General features: G+C 36.8%; 1 protein-coding gene across 7 annotated transcripts in view; it reads right to left on the bottom strand.

The window, feature by feature from the left end:
- SREK1 (splicing regulatory glutamic acid and lysine rich protein 1) overlaps positions 1-17,084 on the bottom strand; it is a 49,671-nt gene that overhangs the window by 17,745 nt on the left and 14,842 nt on the right. For 4 of the 7 annotated variants that reach the window (XM_010588187.3, XM_064272698.1, XM_064272707.1 and 1 more), the window contains 7 exons: positions 16,851-16,966; positions 10,412-10,576; positions 10,102-10,280; positions 8,756-8,886; positions 7,768-7,882; positions 1,902-2,021; positions 1,143-1,517 (listed from right to left, as the gene is read on the bottom strand). In XM_010588187.3, the coding sequence (XP_010586489.2) occupies positions 1,143-1,517; positions 1,902-2,021; positions 7,768-7,882; positions 8,756-8,886; positions 10,102-10,280; positions 10,412-10,576; positions 16,851-16,966 (1,201 nt within the window). The other 3 variants (XM_064272714.1, XM_064272722.1, XM_064272719.1) reach the window with 3 other exon arrangements.

Here is a 17,084-nt window from a genome sequence, read left to right as displayed (position 1 = left end):
AGCACAACTAGATGGTACTTGGCTACCACCTCCAACTGCTCTGACAGGAATCACAATAAATGGTCTCAGACAGGGCTGGGCAAAAATGTAGAACAAAATTCTAATTCACAAAAAAGACCAGATCTGACAGAGACTGGAGAAGCCCTGAGAGTACGGCCCCCAGACACCTTTTAGCTCAGTAATGAAGTCACTCCTGAGGTTCACCCTTCAGCCGAAGATTAGGCAGAATGATAAAACAAAATGAGACTAAAGGGGCACACCAGCCCAGGGGTAAGGACTAGAAGGCAGGAGGGGACAAAGAAGATGGTAATAGGGAAGCAAGGTTGACATGTATGTCATGGGGTTGCTAACCAATGTCATAAAACAATACCTGTATCAACTGTTTAATGAGAAGCTAGTTTGTTCTATAAACCTTCACCTAAAGTAAATTAAAAGTTAAAAAAAAAAAAAAAAGATATAGTTTAACACAAATTAAGAACTCCCATTTATTTATAGTCATGGTTATCTGGGGAAACGGATATCGGATTAGATAATCTTGAATATCTCAAGGAAGGTCCTCATTTTGCAGCTGTTATTATGGCAACCTACTACCACCTGGTGGGAGTATACCTATTAATAAATTAGAGGAATAACCCGAAGAAAAAAGCAAAACTGCCAAATAAGAGAACCAAAATTTAAATTTCTCGCATTCAACAAAACAGAGATGTAAAAATTTAGATGACAAAAAGGACAAACACTTCAAGTTTGAAAGCCACTTTGCGTATTAAGATTTATCACACTATTCCAGAGCAATACAGAAGCCTAAAAGTTCAATTCCTCTATATTTTTATAAAAATATTTGCCTGTGCCATCCCACACTCCTAAAGAAATAAACAATAAGAAGAGGATGGAAACCGTGGATTAGAAAGTACTGCTAAAACTTTTCAAAAATTTTGTCCAATCTCATCTTTTCTTCATAAATTCAAATAGTGTGGCAATCTCTTTAATAGAGAAATGTTTACTCTGCAATTAGGGGAAAACCTTCTGCCGTTATTGTACTAATTTCCACTTGTGTAAGATAATCTCTTCCACTTCAGTTAAAATTTATGCTTTCATTTTGTCATCAGTAAACCCCTTGATAAAAATTTTAAGCATTTTCAAACCTGCTGGAACTACGAGATCTTCTTGATGCATTATAACTTCTGGGTGGTGTTCTGGATTTTTTATCCTTCTTTCTTTTCTCATCTATTTCTTTGGATTTGTCCTTTTCTCGGTCCTTTTCTTTGTCCTGTTCTTTTTCCTTCTCTTTGTCTCGCTCCTTTTCATGCTCTTTTTCCCGCTCTCTGTCCTTTTCCTTGTCTTTTTCCCGATCCTTTTCTCGTTCTTTATCACGGTCTTTATCTTTGTTTTTACTCCGTTCCTTTTCTTTTTCACGTTCCTTTTCCCTCTCCCTCTCTTTTTCCCTTTCCTTTTCTCTATCTTTTTCTTTCACTCTTTCCTTTTCCTTGATCTTTTCTCTGGTGTCTTTTCTCTTGTCCCTTTAAAAACAAACAAAAATAAATACGTAAATTCGTAACTAAAATCATTCTACCTCCTCACCTCAGAAAAAGGGTTTCCTTGCCTTTCCTCAACGATTACCAACACAATGCAATTTGTAATGGCTATAGACTTCGTATTTAACTTTCTACATAACTCGTGTGCATGAAGCTATTAAATGAAACAATTAACAGGCTGACGTGAGCAGTTTGGAAGCCTCATTAGTGATACTAACAATCCGATCCAAATCAATGGCAATCAATATTAATCCTACATTACTAATACAATCAGAAAAAAGTTTTATTTCTCTCATTAGAAACCTAAACCACAACGTATTTTTAACAAACCAAGCCAATGAAAAAATCCATAATTCCCCTAAAACCCACCGTGAACGCGAACGACTCCTTGACTTCCGTCTCTCTCTTGACTTAGAGCGTTTTTTATGTGGGCTCTTAGATCTACGTCTATCTTTCTGTCTTGAACGTGATCTATTATGGGATCTACTCCTAAAGAAAAACAATTGTTAGAACATCAAAATTTGTTCTTAGAACTTCAATTTAAAAAAATTTAAGATATCTTTCAAATAAGAATTCTAAAACCTATCCCAACAGTATTTATCAATATTTTTAAATTCCCTACTATGACACTTAAGTTAAATGAATTTACTTGTTGAAAACTTTATACTAGATATTTCATTATCCAGAACACAAAGATAGAAACAATGAAATAATTCATTTTCTATGTCAGACTTCAGTTAATATTTCCAGGTGTGGTTTTCTTTCGCCAACTGTTATACGCCCCAAATTAGTATAAATCTCTCCTACAGTCCAAATTTTCATATCATAAATTGTCTCTAATTCAAGAGAAAAGAACTTGACTTGCATGTATTATGACTGTTTCTGATTATAACTTATCTTGACAGGGACTGGTGGTGATATGGTTCAACAGTTTCTATAATGGCTGTAAGGTATCTGTCGTAACAGATACATTAAGTACAATAGAAAAGGAAATACAGTACTAATGATAGTACTAGTGTGACAGGAAAATAAAAATCACTACTGTGAGTAAAAGCTAGATATAAGCAAATGTCAGGTTTGCAATGCCTTGATTTTAAAGTATAAACATAGCTATTAAAAGAAACCTTTATTACCGGAATTCTTGTAAGAAAAACAACTGTTATCCCAATTTTGAAATTCTCTAAGTTCCCTTCTTTCCCCACTGCAATAATTGTTTTCATCATGTGATTTTTTCATAATGAGGTTTCCTAGGAACTATTTATTGCCACATAATAAAATGTACTCAACACAACTTAAGTAACAAAGTGATCAGACTTGCCGGCTTTGGAGTCAGACAACCTGGCTCTGAAGCTCAGCTCTGCCCCACTAGCTAGTGAGAACTTAGGAGAGCTAGTTGCTTACCCTCTCTAAGCCTGAGTTTCTTCTTCTACAAAGCAGAGTAAAAATCATACCTAAATCTCCTAGGGTTGTCCTGAGGGTTAAATCTGAAAATGTATGTAAAATTGCCTAGCAATCTTTTGGCACCAAGTAAACGCTCAAAACTCTGAACTCTCAATACTATCATCATCATTATTAACAATTAACGTAAACTTTTAAATGTTTTACTCCAAGTAGGTCAAATGAACTTCCAAAAATTTGCTTTACATAACTAAAACTCATCCTGATAGTTTTATGTTTTTAAGTTAAAATTCAAATATCTATAAGAGAAACACATACAGTTAAATGATCATGCTTGTGGTATGCTAGGTAAACAGAAAAATCTCCAGACATTTCTCAATTAATAATAAAATCTTGTTTTTTAAACACACTTTTCAGTTAGCCAAAATTTGTTTTCCAATACCTAATTTTCAACTGAGCTATTCATCTTTTACATGGCTTTAAAGACAGGTCTTCATGCCACATTTTTAATACAAGAAGATAATTCACATTTCATTGAAATCTTTATCACTAGTAACCTAAGATACACGAGAGTCAAGTAGTAGGTTATTAAGACAAAACTTAGAACATTTTTAGTCCATTTACGGATATACACATAAGGGTAATCTTTTAAAGTGCCTTTGCTTCTATGTGCTTAATAAAAAATCTTAATATTTAAGATTTCCGTTCCAGTTAACCTCGTTAAAAATATAAATGATCTTTTGTTTTCTTCAAACCAGTGATTTTCAATCATAACCTGAGAAATGACTTTTAAAAAATGTAATCATAACCTTAATAAATATTAATAATAGAATCCTGATCACTTGGCCTCCCACCTTACTTATCCTATGGGTCCTCAGAGTTTGAATATTATTACTCAAGAGTAACTATGTCATTTTTTTTTCTTTTTTTTATTGTGTTTTAAGTGAAGGTTTACAATTCAAGTCAGTTTCTCATACAAAAACTTACACACACATTGTTATGTGACCCTAGTTGCTCTCCCTACAATGTGACAGCACACTCGTCCTCTCCACCCTGTATTTCCCATGTCCATTCCACCAGCTCCTGTCTCCCTGTCTTCTCATCTCGCCTACAGACAGGAGCTGCCCACACAGTCTCTTGTCCACTTCAGCTAAGAAGCACACTCCTCACCAGTTATCATTTTATGTCTTACAGTCCAGTCTAATCTTTATCTGAAGACCCGGCTTCGGAATGGTTTTACAGTTTTGGGGTAACAGAGAGTTCAGGGGCCATGTCCTCTGGGTTCCCTCCAGTCTCAGTCAGACCATTAAGTCTGGTTTTTTAACTAGAATTTGAGTTCAGCATTCCACTTTTCTCCTGCCCCATCAGGGATTCTCTGTTGTGTTCCCTGTCAGGGCAGTCATTGGTGGTAACCAGGTACCGTCTAGTTCTTCCAGTCTCATGCTGATGGAGTATCTGGTTTATATCGCCCTTTCTGTCTCTTGGGCTCTTAATTTCCTTGTGTCTTTGGTGGTGGTCATTCTCCTTCGCTTCAGGTGGGTTGAGACCAATTGATGTATCTTAGATGGCCACTTGCTAGCTTTTAAGACTCCAGTGGTATGCAGAACGTTTTCTTAATACACTTTGTTATGCCAACTGACCTAGATGTCCCCTTAAACCATAGTCCCCAGAACCCAGCCCTGCTACTCTGTCCCTTGAAATGTTCCGCTGTATTCAGGAAACTTCTTAGCTTTTGGTTTACTCCAGTTGTGCTGACTTCCCTGTATTGTGGTGACCTTCCCTTCACCTAAAATAATTGCCTACTATCTAACTAGTGAATACCCCTCTCCCTCCCTCCCCACCCTCATAACCATCAAAGAATGTATTCTTCTGTGTTTAAACCTTTTCTTGAGTTCTTATGATAAAAAAAAAAAAAATTTTTTTTTATGATAGTGGTCTCATACAATATTTGTCCTTTTGCAACTAATTTCACTCAGCATAACGGCTACTTACTTCTATCATTAAATATCTCTATCTCACCGGCTTGGCAGCCTTAAAGTTTTCTGATTAAGACTGCTAAAACCTTCAAGTCAAGAGAAAATCTAATCCAACCAAAGATCAAGCTGATTTGAGTCATCGTTAGCAGTTCACCTTTTTGGCAGAATTTGCAAAGTTACATTTTAAAATTAGCCTGTAAATAAAGGGCAACTTACCAAGATGTTGAATCAAGCTTCATTTTATAAATCAGTTGTTTCCCATTAAAACATTATAAAAGGTCTTATAGTTCTAATGCTGGCCTGTAAAAGCTACTTAGCTTAAAATGTAACAATTACAGTACTACCCATATTTTCTAATACTCCATGGAAAAAACGCGTTATCAAAATTTACCTGGACATGGTAGAAACACATCTTCCTCCAGTCCTAGCCAAGCTCAAAGTGACAAGAAACCCCTTCTTTCTCTTACCATAAGAAGTGGAGGAATGGGGAAAGAATACAAAGGGGCGGGGGGGAGAGGTTCTAGAAGCATCTGAAAATGCTGAGAAGGCAGGAAAGGATGGGCCTTCAAGAGCAAAAAGCTCCCCCGCCCCCAACTAAGTCTAGTGGGTCAGAGCCAAAGCTGAGTATCAACTCCCAGTAGCAGAGGAAGGGAAGCCAAGAAAGGTCTATCACCCCCCCTCCCCCATTTCCAGGGGCTCCTTCATAGATGGTTCCAAGCCAAGATTCTTAAGTCAAATGTTTTCAGGTAAGAAATTCTTTTTTCCCTTTAAACAGAACTTGTTCTCTTTTGTATTTGTTCATGAACCTAGTCAAGGCCACATGTGTTTCTACACCCTGTGTTTAAAAACAGAATATGCTGACCAAAAAAAGATACATACACACATACATACACTGCACCCTGTCAAAGGTGGAAAACTTGCAAGACCTGGAAAAACAAGGCAGTTCTGTCGAGTTCCAGCTCTCACAGGTTTCCCTATATATCTTTTCCACTTTGACAAAGAAGCAAATAGGAAATAATTTCTAATGCTGCACAGTTAGATAGATCTACATGAAAGCACTCCCATGGAAAAAAATCCAAATATACTTAAAATGGTAAGAACAAAACCCTTAAAGTAGATAGCTAAATAATCTGCTATAATTTAAAAGAAAAAGACTTCACATAGATTGTCAAGGAAACAATGTTAACAGTCAAGATTCTGGTTTTTTTCCAGCCTCAGAAAAACACTAACGTATATCAGATTTGAAACATGGCTCTTGTACTGAATACAAAATGAGATTAAAGTCATTGTTTTTTATCCTCAGAAAAGAAGTCGTAACTCTCCTGCCCAGTTTTCTATTTCCTTGATCTCCTTTACCCTCACCACATCCTGTAAACACATGGGAACAGTCATAGTCTAGTACTACTGCTGCTTACGTACCACTTTCCTTCTTGTTTCTGCCGCACTACCTTAGCCCTATTCCTTGTACATGAAACAACTTCCTTCACTGGGTGCCCAAGATGCCTTACTACAAGATACTGGAGGGAGATAGTTCAAAACTACATTCCAAAGGAGACTCTGCAAACTAAGAATAATAAACATGTATACACCAGTATATATCTAAAGTACAGTACTGGTGTCAAAGAAAAAATACCCTATTTTGCCATCTCATTCCTTGAATCTCCTCAGTCATCACAGAAAAATGGACTAAACTGAGCTTGCTGATGAGGCTCAACATATTGGTCCCTCTCTCTTCAAACTCTCCTTCTCCTCTAATACTCCCACATCAAGCTCACACACATGTACACACTATTTCCTTTTCTCCCTCTCTCTAGACATTAGTATAAGAATGTGCATACATAACATGCAATTAAGATTCACTATACACATTTTTAGCGACCCTGGTGGTGCAGTAGTTAGGCACTTAGCTGCTAATCAAAAGGCTGGCAGTTCAACCCACCAGCCATTCCATGAGAGAAAGATGTGGCAGTCTGCCTCCGTAAAGATTCAGCCTTGGAAACCCTATGGGGCAGTTGGACTACGTCCTATATGGTCGCTATGAGTCAGAACTGACTCAGCGGCAATGGGTTTTATACACATTTTTACATTTCAACAAAAGCTACCTAGATACCTCAAAGAAGACAAAAGAATTTATCACTTTAGACACAATCCTTAAGAGACTTCCAATCAAGACAATATTGCGAATTTACATTTTGAGGCTCCCTTTGCATCAAACACAAAACAATGAAAGATAACAGACAGAATATTAAAATAAGACAGCTATTCTCTAAAATAAGATAGAGTGTCAGCACAACAGCTGGAGCTAAAGCTCCAAGTTACTCCTGGGTTTCAGGTCCAAAAGTGAGCAGAGAAGGCTTATTCCTAGAACTTACCAAGAACTTAAAATATACCATTTGACACATGGTACTGGAGATAGGTAACTGTCTGACACCAAGAGCTGGGCTGGGATTCCCAGCCCTTAAGTGAATGGGGGGGTGGGGGACGGGACTGACAAAAAGGTGCAGCTTCAGCACCACCACTAAATATGTGCTCTTTTCTCAGTATGAAGAATGAAAATAGTTTCTGACACTTCTGTATAAAGATTAGTTCACTCTTAGAAAAACCAGGAATAGAACATCTTTGAACAGAACACTAACTTCTACAACTGAAAATTAGTTAAAACATTAAAAAACAAACATCAACCTATACAAAATTTCACTCTTAACCATACAGTATTGTTAACAATATTTAATGGTAACCACAGTTCCAGGTGAACTCTACTAAAATGTCAAAATTTTCATTTTTTGACAAAAACTCAGAAAAATCTTAATTATTTCAAATATAAAATTGAAAAAATTTAAAATCATACCAGAAATTCTCACCTGTGTTTTGACTGTGATCTTTTCCTTCTAGAATGGGATTTTGAGCTAGACCTGGATTTTGAACGAGTGTGGGAACGAGATCGACCGCCTTTTCTTTCATTGCTCTTTCCAGACTCTGGGAGGAAAAAACCACTTTGCAGTGTAAGCTCAGAACAATTAAAGATCCCAGTTAATAATCAGGCACAAGTGGAATGTACCACATATAGTGCAAGGGGCCTACTCTCTGTACATCCTCCTCCTGTGCAATTATCCTTCAGAAACATCCAAGAAAGTCATTGCACAAACTCGTTGAGTGCAGCCACCCTGCAGCAGTACATATAAACCACATGATTATAAACAGCTGTGCGTAATATTTTGTTGCTGCCATAATGTACGATTATAACATGTCTGTAATTTCTATGACAGAGATTTTAAGTTCATTGTTCATTTATTTTGCTTAGAGTTGAAGCTTGAGCGTAAATTTAATGTAAAAATTTGTTCAAATGTAAACCCCCTAGACATTTTTAGATTGGATTTTTAAATCATTTTGGTTAGCAACACAAAAGTTTAATTATGTGTTCTCTTATTTTGCTAAAACAGAGTATCTGTTGTTTTCCTATAAATCATGGGCTCTGTTTTCTATTTTTAAAACTAAAGCTTTGAAGGAAAATAGAATCTGCTTAGCCACAATATTTTAAATATATTTATTTTTTTAGCTTCATAACAACATTTATATTTTGCTCCAAGCAAATTAGTTTTAAGCACTGATTTTATTATTAAGATATAAAGGGCTGATTAATCACACTAAGGTGCCTCAATTCAGTGTAATGGGAAAAGACAATGTTTATGCTAAGTAGTTCTTTGACATAAATAAGTCACTTACTCTTTCTTGAGTTTCAGTCTTCTTTGTAAAACGAAGGGACTGAACAAGATAATTTCTAAAATTCCTTCCAGTTCTAACCTTCTATGATCTTTAACCTACAACCTACGTAACAACTTATGGCCTTACCTGGTTCAATAGCTGCAGAGATAAATGACTGAGCCTCTCGTACTCGCTTCATAACTTCTTCTAACTCCTTAGCTGCAGCCTGAGGTGTCATCTCAGGGGGTTTTACTATTGCATTGTTGGAGTGATTTATTCTAAATTAAAAATATTAGCATATCAAAAATACACATCATAATTTATAAAACATGAAACAAACGTTTATATGATATGCATATCTACAAATCTGAGGATAGCTTGCAAGAACATTAAATAAATAGCCAAAAACAACTCCAAAACCATGATTAAGCACCCATTCCCACCTCCCATTATCTCTTATTAACAAAGCCAAAAGCAAAGGATAAAAAAAGAAAAAGTGAACCTTGGATGACTTCTTTAACAACTTGAATAGACCAAAGCAAGTGCTTTTCCACATATCTATAACAAATTAAAATCTTGACACCAGTATTAAAATGAATCATTTCTGTTCTAAATTTTAAGATTTTGTTCATAGTATCTGAACCTTGGGAGGATAAAAGGGAAGCTGTATATTATGTGCACCATCTTAATCAACCCTAGACCACAGCAGCATTAGACACAGCTTTGAATGAGAAAGACAGCTGATACAACTCTTCCCATACTAGGCCACAGCAGCTTCTCTGATGCACATAAATAAATTTGGTGTGTCTTGTTTCACCCTTCCCACACTGAAAAGCATTCACTAACAAGAGTTATTTATCCTATAAAACCAAAATCCTGATCAAACTATATAACTAAGGCAATTATCGATATGAAATTCTGAAAAAACTACGTTTGCCTCAATCACCTGCGTGTCAAAGAATTTCTAGTCTTGAATATCTGAAAGGCTACATAAACTTTTCATTTTGCAAATAAGAACGTAAGCAAACCTTAAAACTCAGAATGTTTGATTTAAAACACTTACATGTACTTAGCATTATTTTCTTCCTGGAATTTTGAATTTACCAAAGTTCTTATGATTCTGATTCAACCCACATGTTAAATGGTCCATTAGCTTAAAGTCACGATGCAAAATCAACCTGACTTGTTATAGCTTATGGGAATATACCTACAATTGTTATGTAGGGTATACCAACGACACGTTAAGATTAGATTAGACCTTGTAAAAGAGAAAATAACATAAATGTCTTCCAATACAACTTTAGGAATTTAAAGGCTAAAATGGTAAGTATCTCATGCACTTCATTTATACTTAACACAAAGTCTTCCTTTCCACAAACTGCCAATTACTATTAAAAAGGAAAAAAGAAAAAAGAAAAAAAAGCCTTAATTACATCAAAATTACTTAAAATTTTTTCAAAACTATTAAAATTTCTTTGTTTAGGGTTTCTTACTTCAGTGGCCTGTCTCCAAACATAACTCCATTAAAAGCAAGGGCCCTTGGTACAGAATTTTGGTCTGCAAATTCCACAAAAGCAAACCGAGTTGGCTGAGTCTCATCACCTGCCATCCGTACAAACTTCACTTCTCCAACTTGTTTAAAAAATTCAAGTAGTTGATCAGCTGTCGTTGTCTGAGGAAAGAAAGTGACACTTAAGTTATAGTCTTAAAAAAAAAAAATCAGGTAAATGTTTCTTCAGCAACTGATAAGATTTTTAAGAGGGAAAAAAATGAGCTACTACCAGTCAGTTTCTTCTTAGTTACCTGAGAATTCAAATTTCCAACATAGACTGTTCTCCTAATTTCATCAATTTTGGAAGGATCCACATTTCCCATAAGTGGTGGCTGCGGTATCTCTCCAAGTGTTGCAATGTTGGGGTCTAGTGCTGCTGCTGGTATAGCTCCCAAACTGCTGAGTGAAACACCAAGCTATAAAAAAAAAAAAGCACCGATTTTCTATTTATATCAAAAATCAGCATTCTCTAATCTTGAAGAGAAATGATCAACCAACTCAGCAAGAATGGAAGGAGTATACAGATTCCTAACTTTAACTCATGTATATTTCTGAATTATTGAGACAGCAAGGTCACATCAGTTTTCAATGTAATTAGAAACATATTAAGTGTCCGGGTATTTTAACTAGTTTTCAACCTGACACTAAAAACATGTCACGGTCATTCAACATTAATTGTATAAATGAGTTCCTAACAGTCAACAACAATCATTTTTTATCAATCCCAAGAGACAGGTATTATTATAATACCAATTTCATAGATAAAAAAATACATAAAGAAGTTATATAATTTGCTCAAAGCTACTCAGCTACCATGTGGTAAAGGCAGGGTACCACCATGGACATTTAAATAGAAACAAAGTTTACCTATCATATCTAAAATATAAGCCCTAACTTTTTTTATACTACAGCAGGAAAAAGACAAAGCTCTTTGAATGATCTTTCCATAATATTACTAAATTCAGTTTTTAGTTCAAGCATAAACTACGTACTATTTTTAGTGAAACTTAACTAGAGGAGACAGAAGATCTCTGGATTTGAAAATGAGAAAAATTTTAGAATTAACAAAAAGCTCTTTCAAGGGAAAGAAACATACCACTTTCATTTCCACTCATATTAATCAGGAAAAATGTGAGCTTTCTCTTTACGTGCAAATGTTACAAAACTACTAAGATTCAATAACTCTTAAGTGACAACACTTCATAAAGGTGAAAATGGAAGCTTATGAAACCAATTTCACTTATGTTTATCACAGCAGCCAGTATGATCTTTTCAAAACATGTCAAATTATGTTATACCCCGGCTTAAAGTCCATTGACAGCTTCGAATTAAATTCAGAATAAAATTCAAACTCCTTTCCGTGGCCTAAAAAAACCTACATAATCAGTGCCCTTCAATCTCATCTTAAAACACACACTATCCTCCCCCCTCATTCACTTTGCTTCAACCATATCGACTACCATTCTGCTCCTCAAATACACAAGTTTTGCCCACCTTAGGGCTTTTCACTTGATGTCCCTTCTGCTTAGAAAGCTCTTCCTCCAGCTGAATGATGAATCCTTTAAGTGTCAGGTAAAATCATCACCTCCCAGAGGCTTTCCCTGACCTTATATAAGATGCCTGATTTATTCCCTACCACGCCATTTACTCTCTGCATGTCACTCTTCTTTTCCTTCATACTTATGATCTGTGGTAGCTGACAGATCTTAGATGTATTGCTCACTACCACCATTTCAAGATAGATCACACACTTATGGAAATATCTTAGTTAAACATAGGTGAGAGATCTCTTTGAGTCCAGACTACCACCCTCTGGGCCTAGCCTTTTCTCCATGTGTTGCTTCTGTAATCATATCCCTTTCTCTAGCCCCACGGCGCAGTGGTTAAGAGCTCAGCTGGTAACCAAAAGGCAGGCAGGCAGTTTGATTTGCCAGTGGCACCTTAGAAACATTATGGAGGCAGTTCTACTCTGCCCAATAGGGTCGCTATGAAACAGAATCGACTCAATGGCAACAGGTTTTTTTTTGGTTTGTCTTCTAAGGTCTAAGGTACTCAGATGATTGAGGGTCATACATTAATTTTTTTTTTTAACTGTGCAAGAGAATTAACACATACAGTTAAGCTAAATCACAAATATAATTCTTACTGTTTATTAGTTTGCATGGATTTAAAGCATTAAACAGTCCTTTCCAGGTATTCCCAGTTGTCAAAATCCCCTTGACCTATGAACTTCTCCACTGAGCCATGTATTTATAGACTTGAAAAGAGCTTTTCCAAATCATCTAGTCTAACCCTTTTGTTTTTCAAATGTTAAAGACTACTCAGTTCTTTTTTAGGAACTTTTTCCTGTCTCTCTTCTTTTCATTACATGATTCTTCTATACTGTTGTCCAGTATGGTAGCCACATCACATATGGCTATTTGAATTTAAATTAAATAAAATTTAAAATTCAGTTCCTCACCAAAGACACAAGGTAATTATGAGCCCAACAGACAGAAAGGGCCACATAAACCAAAGACTGTATCAGCCTGAGACCAGAAGAACTAGATGGTACTCGGCTACAACTAATGAGCGCCCTCAAAGGGAACACAACAGAGAACCCCTGAGGGAGCACGAAAGCAAGGGGGATGCAGACCTCAAATTCTTGTAAAAAGACCAGACTTAATGGTCTGACTGAGACTAGAAGGACCCCGGAGGTCATGGTCCTCAGACTTCTGTTAGCCCAAGACAGGAACCATTTCCAAAGCCAATTCTTCAGACAGGGACCGGACTGGACCATGGGATAGAAAATGATACTGGTGAGGAATGAGCTTCTTGGATCAAGTAGACACATGAGACTATGTTGGCAGCTCCTGTCTGGAGGGGAAATGAGACGGCAGAGGGGGTCAGAAGCTGGCCGAATGGACACAAAAATAGAGAGTGGAGAGAAGGAGTATGCTGTTTCATTAGGGGGCGAGCAACTAGGAGTATATAGCAAAATGTATATAAATTTTTGCATGAGAGACTAACTTGATTTGTAAACTTTCACTTAAAAATAAAAATATTAAAAATGGAAAAAAAAATGAATAAAAGCAAAAACAAAAAACAAATTCCAGTTCCTCAGTCACACCAGTCATATTTCAAGTAATCCACAGCTACATAATTCTATTGCCTACCAATTAGATAACACAGATACAGGCATTTCCATCATCAAAGAAATTTCTATTGGACAGGGCTGTTCTGTGACAATAAAACTACTGTTCTTAGATTAGCATATCTTCTAGCCCTGGTCCAAGGGCTATATTCAGTCTCCCTTTCGGTCTCTGAAGGGTAAAAGACTATCTGAACTCCAAACATAACACTTTTTCGATCTGACATAAAAGCCCTGACCTCCCTAAGGAGGTGACTTTTAAACAGAAACTTACATGAAAGAGTGATCCTTTTAATGTGTGGAAAAGAATGTTCTAGGCAGAAGAAATAAATGCAAAAGCCCTACAGCAGAAATATGCTTGGCATATTCAAGAAACAACAAGGCCATATGGCTGAAGTACAGCAAGCCAAATAAAAAGAGGTAGGAAAAAAGGTCAGAGAGGTAACCAGAGGCCAGATCACAATGGGCTACCTTTCTACTATTTTCTAACTGAATTTATTCTTCATAAATTAAGTTTTATAATACCAGATGTCTACAGCTGAATTAAGAAGATGCCATTTCCCCTCAGGCAACAAATTAAATAAAAAGTTTACATTATTGCCAAACAAACTCCAAGAATTTTCAAGACAGCAAAATATTTTCTAGGGAAAGGTAAAAAAAAAAAAACAAAAAACAGTGAGGATCCTGGAATTAGAATTAATATGTTAAAATACACGAAAATATACTCAGTAAAATTTCCAGAAGTCCTACTCAAACGATGAGACACTCAATTTAAAAGGTCTCTGGCAGAACAATGGTGTGTATTACTTGAATAAATTAACTACATCATACAGCTTATGAAATCACTACCTATCACCACAAATCTAGATTCAACTTTCAATTACGGTGACTTTTGGATTTTGTTTCGGGGGGAAGAATGGCCTTTTTAAAAAAATAACTATGACCAGAATCTTTTATATAAAAATCCAAAGGTCCCAGTAAGAGTAAAATCTTTTTTTTCTAACCCCACTTTGAAATCACGAAGGAAGTATTAAATCACTACTTCACTCCTTATAGTTAATCAAAAAATATTTTGGCCATGTCTTCACCTTGTTATAGTTTCTCAATGTCAGACAGTGCTTTTCTGAGATAATTTTTCCCGTTATCAAGATTGTGGATCATTTCATGTCTTTTGGATGGATTTAGTCCTCATGAACTGAGAAATCCAATTACATGTTGTTGTTGTTGTTGTTAGGTGGCCTCCAGTCAGTTCTGACTCATAACGACCCTATGCACAACAGAACGAAGCACTGCCCAGTTCTGAGCCAACCCTAAAATCGTTATGCTTGAGCTCACTGCTGCAGCCACTGTGTCAATCCACCTCGTTGAGGGTCTTCCTCTTTTCTGCTGATCCTGTACTCTGCCAAGCATGATGCCCTTCTCCAGGGACCAATCCCTCCTGACAACATGTCCAAAGTATGTAAGACTCAGTCTCACCATCCTTGCCTCTAAGGAGCATTCTCCTTGTACTTCCTCCAAGACAGATTTGTTAGTTCCTTTGGCAGTCCATGGTATATTCAATACTCTTCGCCAACACCACAATTCAAAGGCGTCAATTCTTCTTCGGTCTTCCTTATTTATTGTCCAGCTTTCACGTGCGTATGAAGCAACTGAAAATATCATGGCTTGGGTCAGGCACACCTTAGTCTTCAAGGTGACATCTTTGCTCTTCAACACTTTAAAGAGGTCCTTTGCAGCAGATTTACCAATGCAATGCGTCTTTTGATTTCTTGACTGCTGCTTCCATGGCTATTGATTGTGGATCCTAGCAAAATGAAATCCTTGACAACTTCAATCTTTTCTCCATTTATCATGATGTTGCTCATTGGTCCAGTTGTGAAAATTTTTTTCTTTATGTGGAGGTGCAATCCAAACTGAAGGCTGTGGCCTTTGATCTTCATTAGTAAGTGCTTCAAATCCTCTTCACTTTCAGGAAGCAAGGTTGTGTCATCTGCATAACACAGGTTGTTAATGAGTCTTCCTCCAATCCTGATGCCCCATTCTTCTTCATATAGTCCAGCTTCTCATATTATTTGCTCAGCATACAGATCGAATAGGTATGGTGAAAGAATACAACCCTGACGCAGGCCTTTCCTGACTTCAAACCAATCAGTATCCCCTTGTTCTTTACAAACAACTGCCTCTTGATCTATGGAAAGGTTCCTCATGAGCACAATTAAGTGTTCTGGAATTCCCATTCTTCGCAGTGTTATCCAGTTTGTTATGATCCACACAGTCGAATGCCTTTGCATAGTCAATAAAACACAGGTAAACATCCTTCTGGTATTCTCTGCTTTCAGCCAGGATCCATCTAACATCAGCAATGATATCCCTGCTTCCAGGTACTCTTCTGAAACTGGCCTGAATTTCTGGCAGTTCCCCGTCAATATACTGCTACAGCCGTTTTTGAATGATCTTCAGCAAAATTTTGCTTGCGTGTGATATTAATGATATTGTTCTAAAATTTCTACATTCGGTTGGATCATCTTTCTTGGGAATATGCATAAATATGGATCTCTTCCAGTTAGTTGGCCAGGAAGCTGTCTTCCGTAACTTTGGCATAGACGAGTGAGCACCTCCGGCGCTGCATCTGTTTGTTGAAACATCTCAATTGAAATTCCATTAATTCCTGGAGCCTTGTTTTTCGCCAATGCCTTCAGAGCAGCTTGGACTTCTTCCTTCAGTACCATCGGTTCCTGGTCAAATGCCACCTCTTGAAATGGCTGGACACCGACAAATTCTTTTTGGTATAATGAGTCTGTGTATTCCTTCCATCTTCTTTTGGTGCTTCCTGCGTCGTTTATTATTTTCCCCATGGAACCCTTCACTATTGCAACTCGAGACTTGAATTTTTTCTTCAGTTCTTTCAGCTTAAGAAACACCGAGCGTGTTCTTCCCTTTTGGTTTTCCATTTCCAGCTCTTTGCACATGTCATTATAATACTTGACTTTGTCTTCTCGAGCCGCCCTTTGAAATCTTCTGTTCAGTTCTTTTACTTCATCAATTCTTCCTTTTGCTTTAGCTGCTCCACGTTTGAGAGCAAGTTTCAGAGTCTCCTCTGACATCCATCTTGGTCTTTTCTTTCTTTCCTGTCTTTTCAGTGACCTCTTGCTTTCTTCATGGATGATGTCCTTGATGTCATTCCACAACTTGTCTGGTCTTCGGTCACTAGTGTTCAATGCATCAAATCTATTCTTCAGATGGTCTCTAAATTCAGGTGGGATATACTCAAGGTCCAGTTACATGGATCCTCCAATTCCCCAGACTATCTAAAATGCTAAATTTCAATAACTGATTTTCTAATTAATAACCTATTTGTGTTCTCAAATTTAAATGAATACTCAATACCAAAAGGGAGTGTCAGTCAGTCATACTTGGGGAAAAAAATTTAAGTAGTTTTTGGATCCTCTCCATTTTAAAAAATAACAGATCCAAAACAGAAACTACTTTCTAAGATCTTTATTCAAATGACTGCCCAGTTGAACATTTGTCTCTTTTATAAGAATGCTGATAGTACATACCGTAGTCAAGGGATTTGGGGTTGGTATGGGAAGCAACCCTGCACCAGGCATCAAACTTGTCATGGTTGGAGCAGGAGCCAATAAAGAAAGGGCTTTGGATTCCTCTGGGATTTTACCTGCAGAGGCAAATTCCAAACATTACAGAAAGCAGAAACACCACACAAACTTTACACTATGATTTTACAATTACCCTTCTACTTAAAAAATAATAATAATAAATGAATCTATCTATCA

Source organism: Loxodonta africana, chromosome 2, assembly GCF_030014295.1.
Source record: "Loxodonta africana isolate mLoxAfr1 chromosome 2, mLoxAfr1.hap2, whole genome shotgun sequence".
NCBI classification, from domain to species: domain Eukaryota; kingdom Metazoa; phylum Chordata; class Mammalia; order Proboscidea; family Elephantidae; genus Loxodonta; species Loxodonta africana.
The sequence above is the reverse complement of the archived record's forward strand: the minus strand, read 5'-3'. Positions and strand labels throughout refer to the sequence as shown.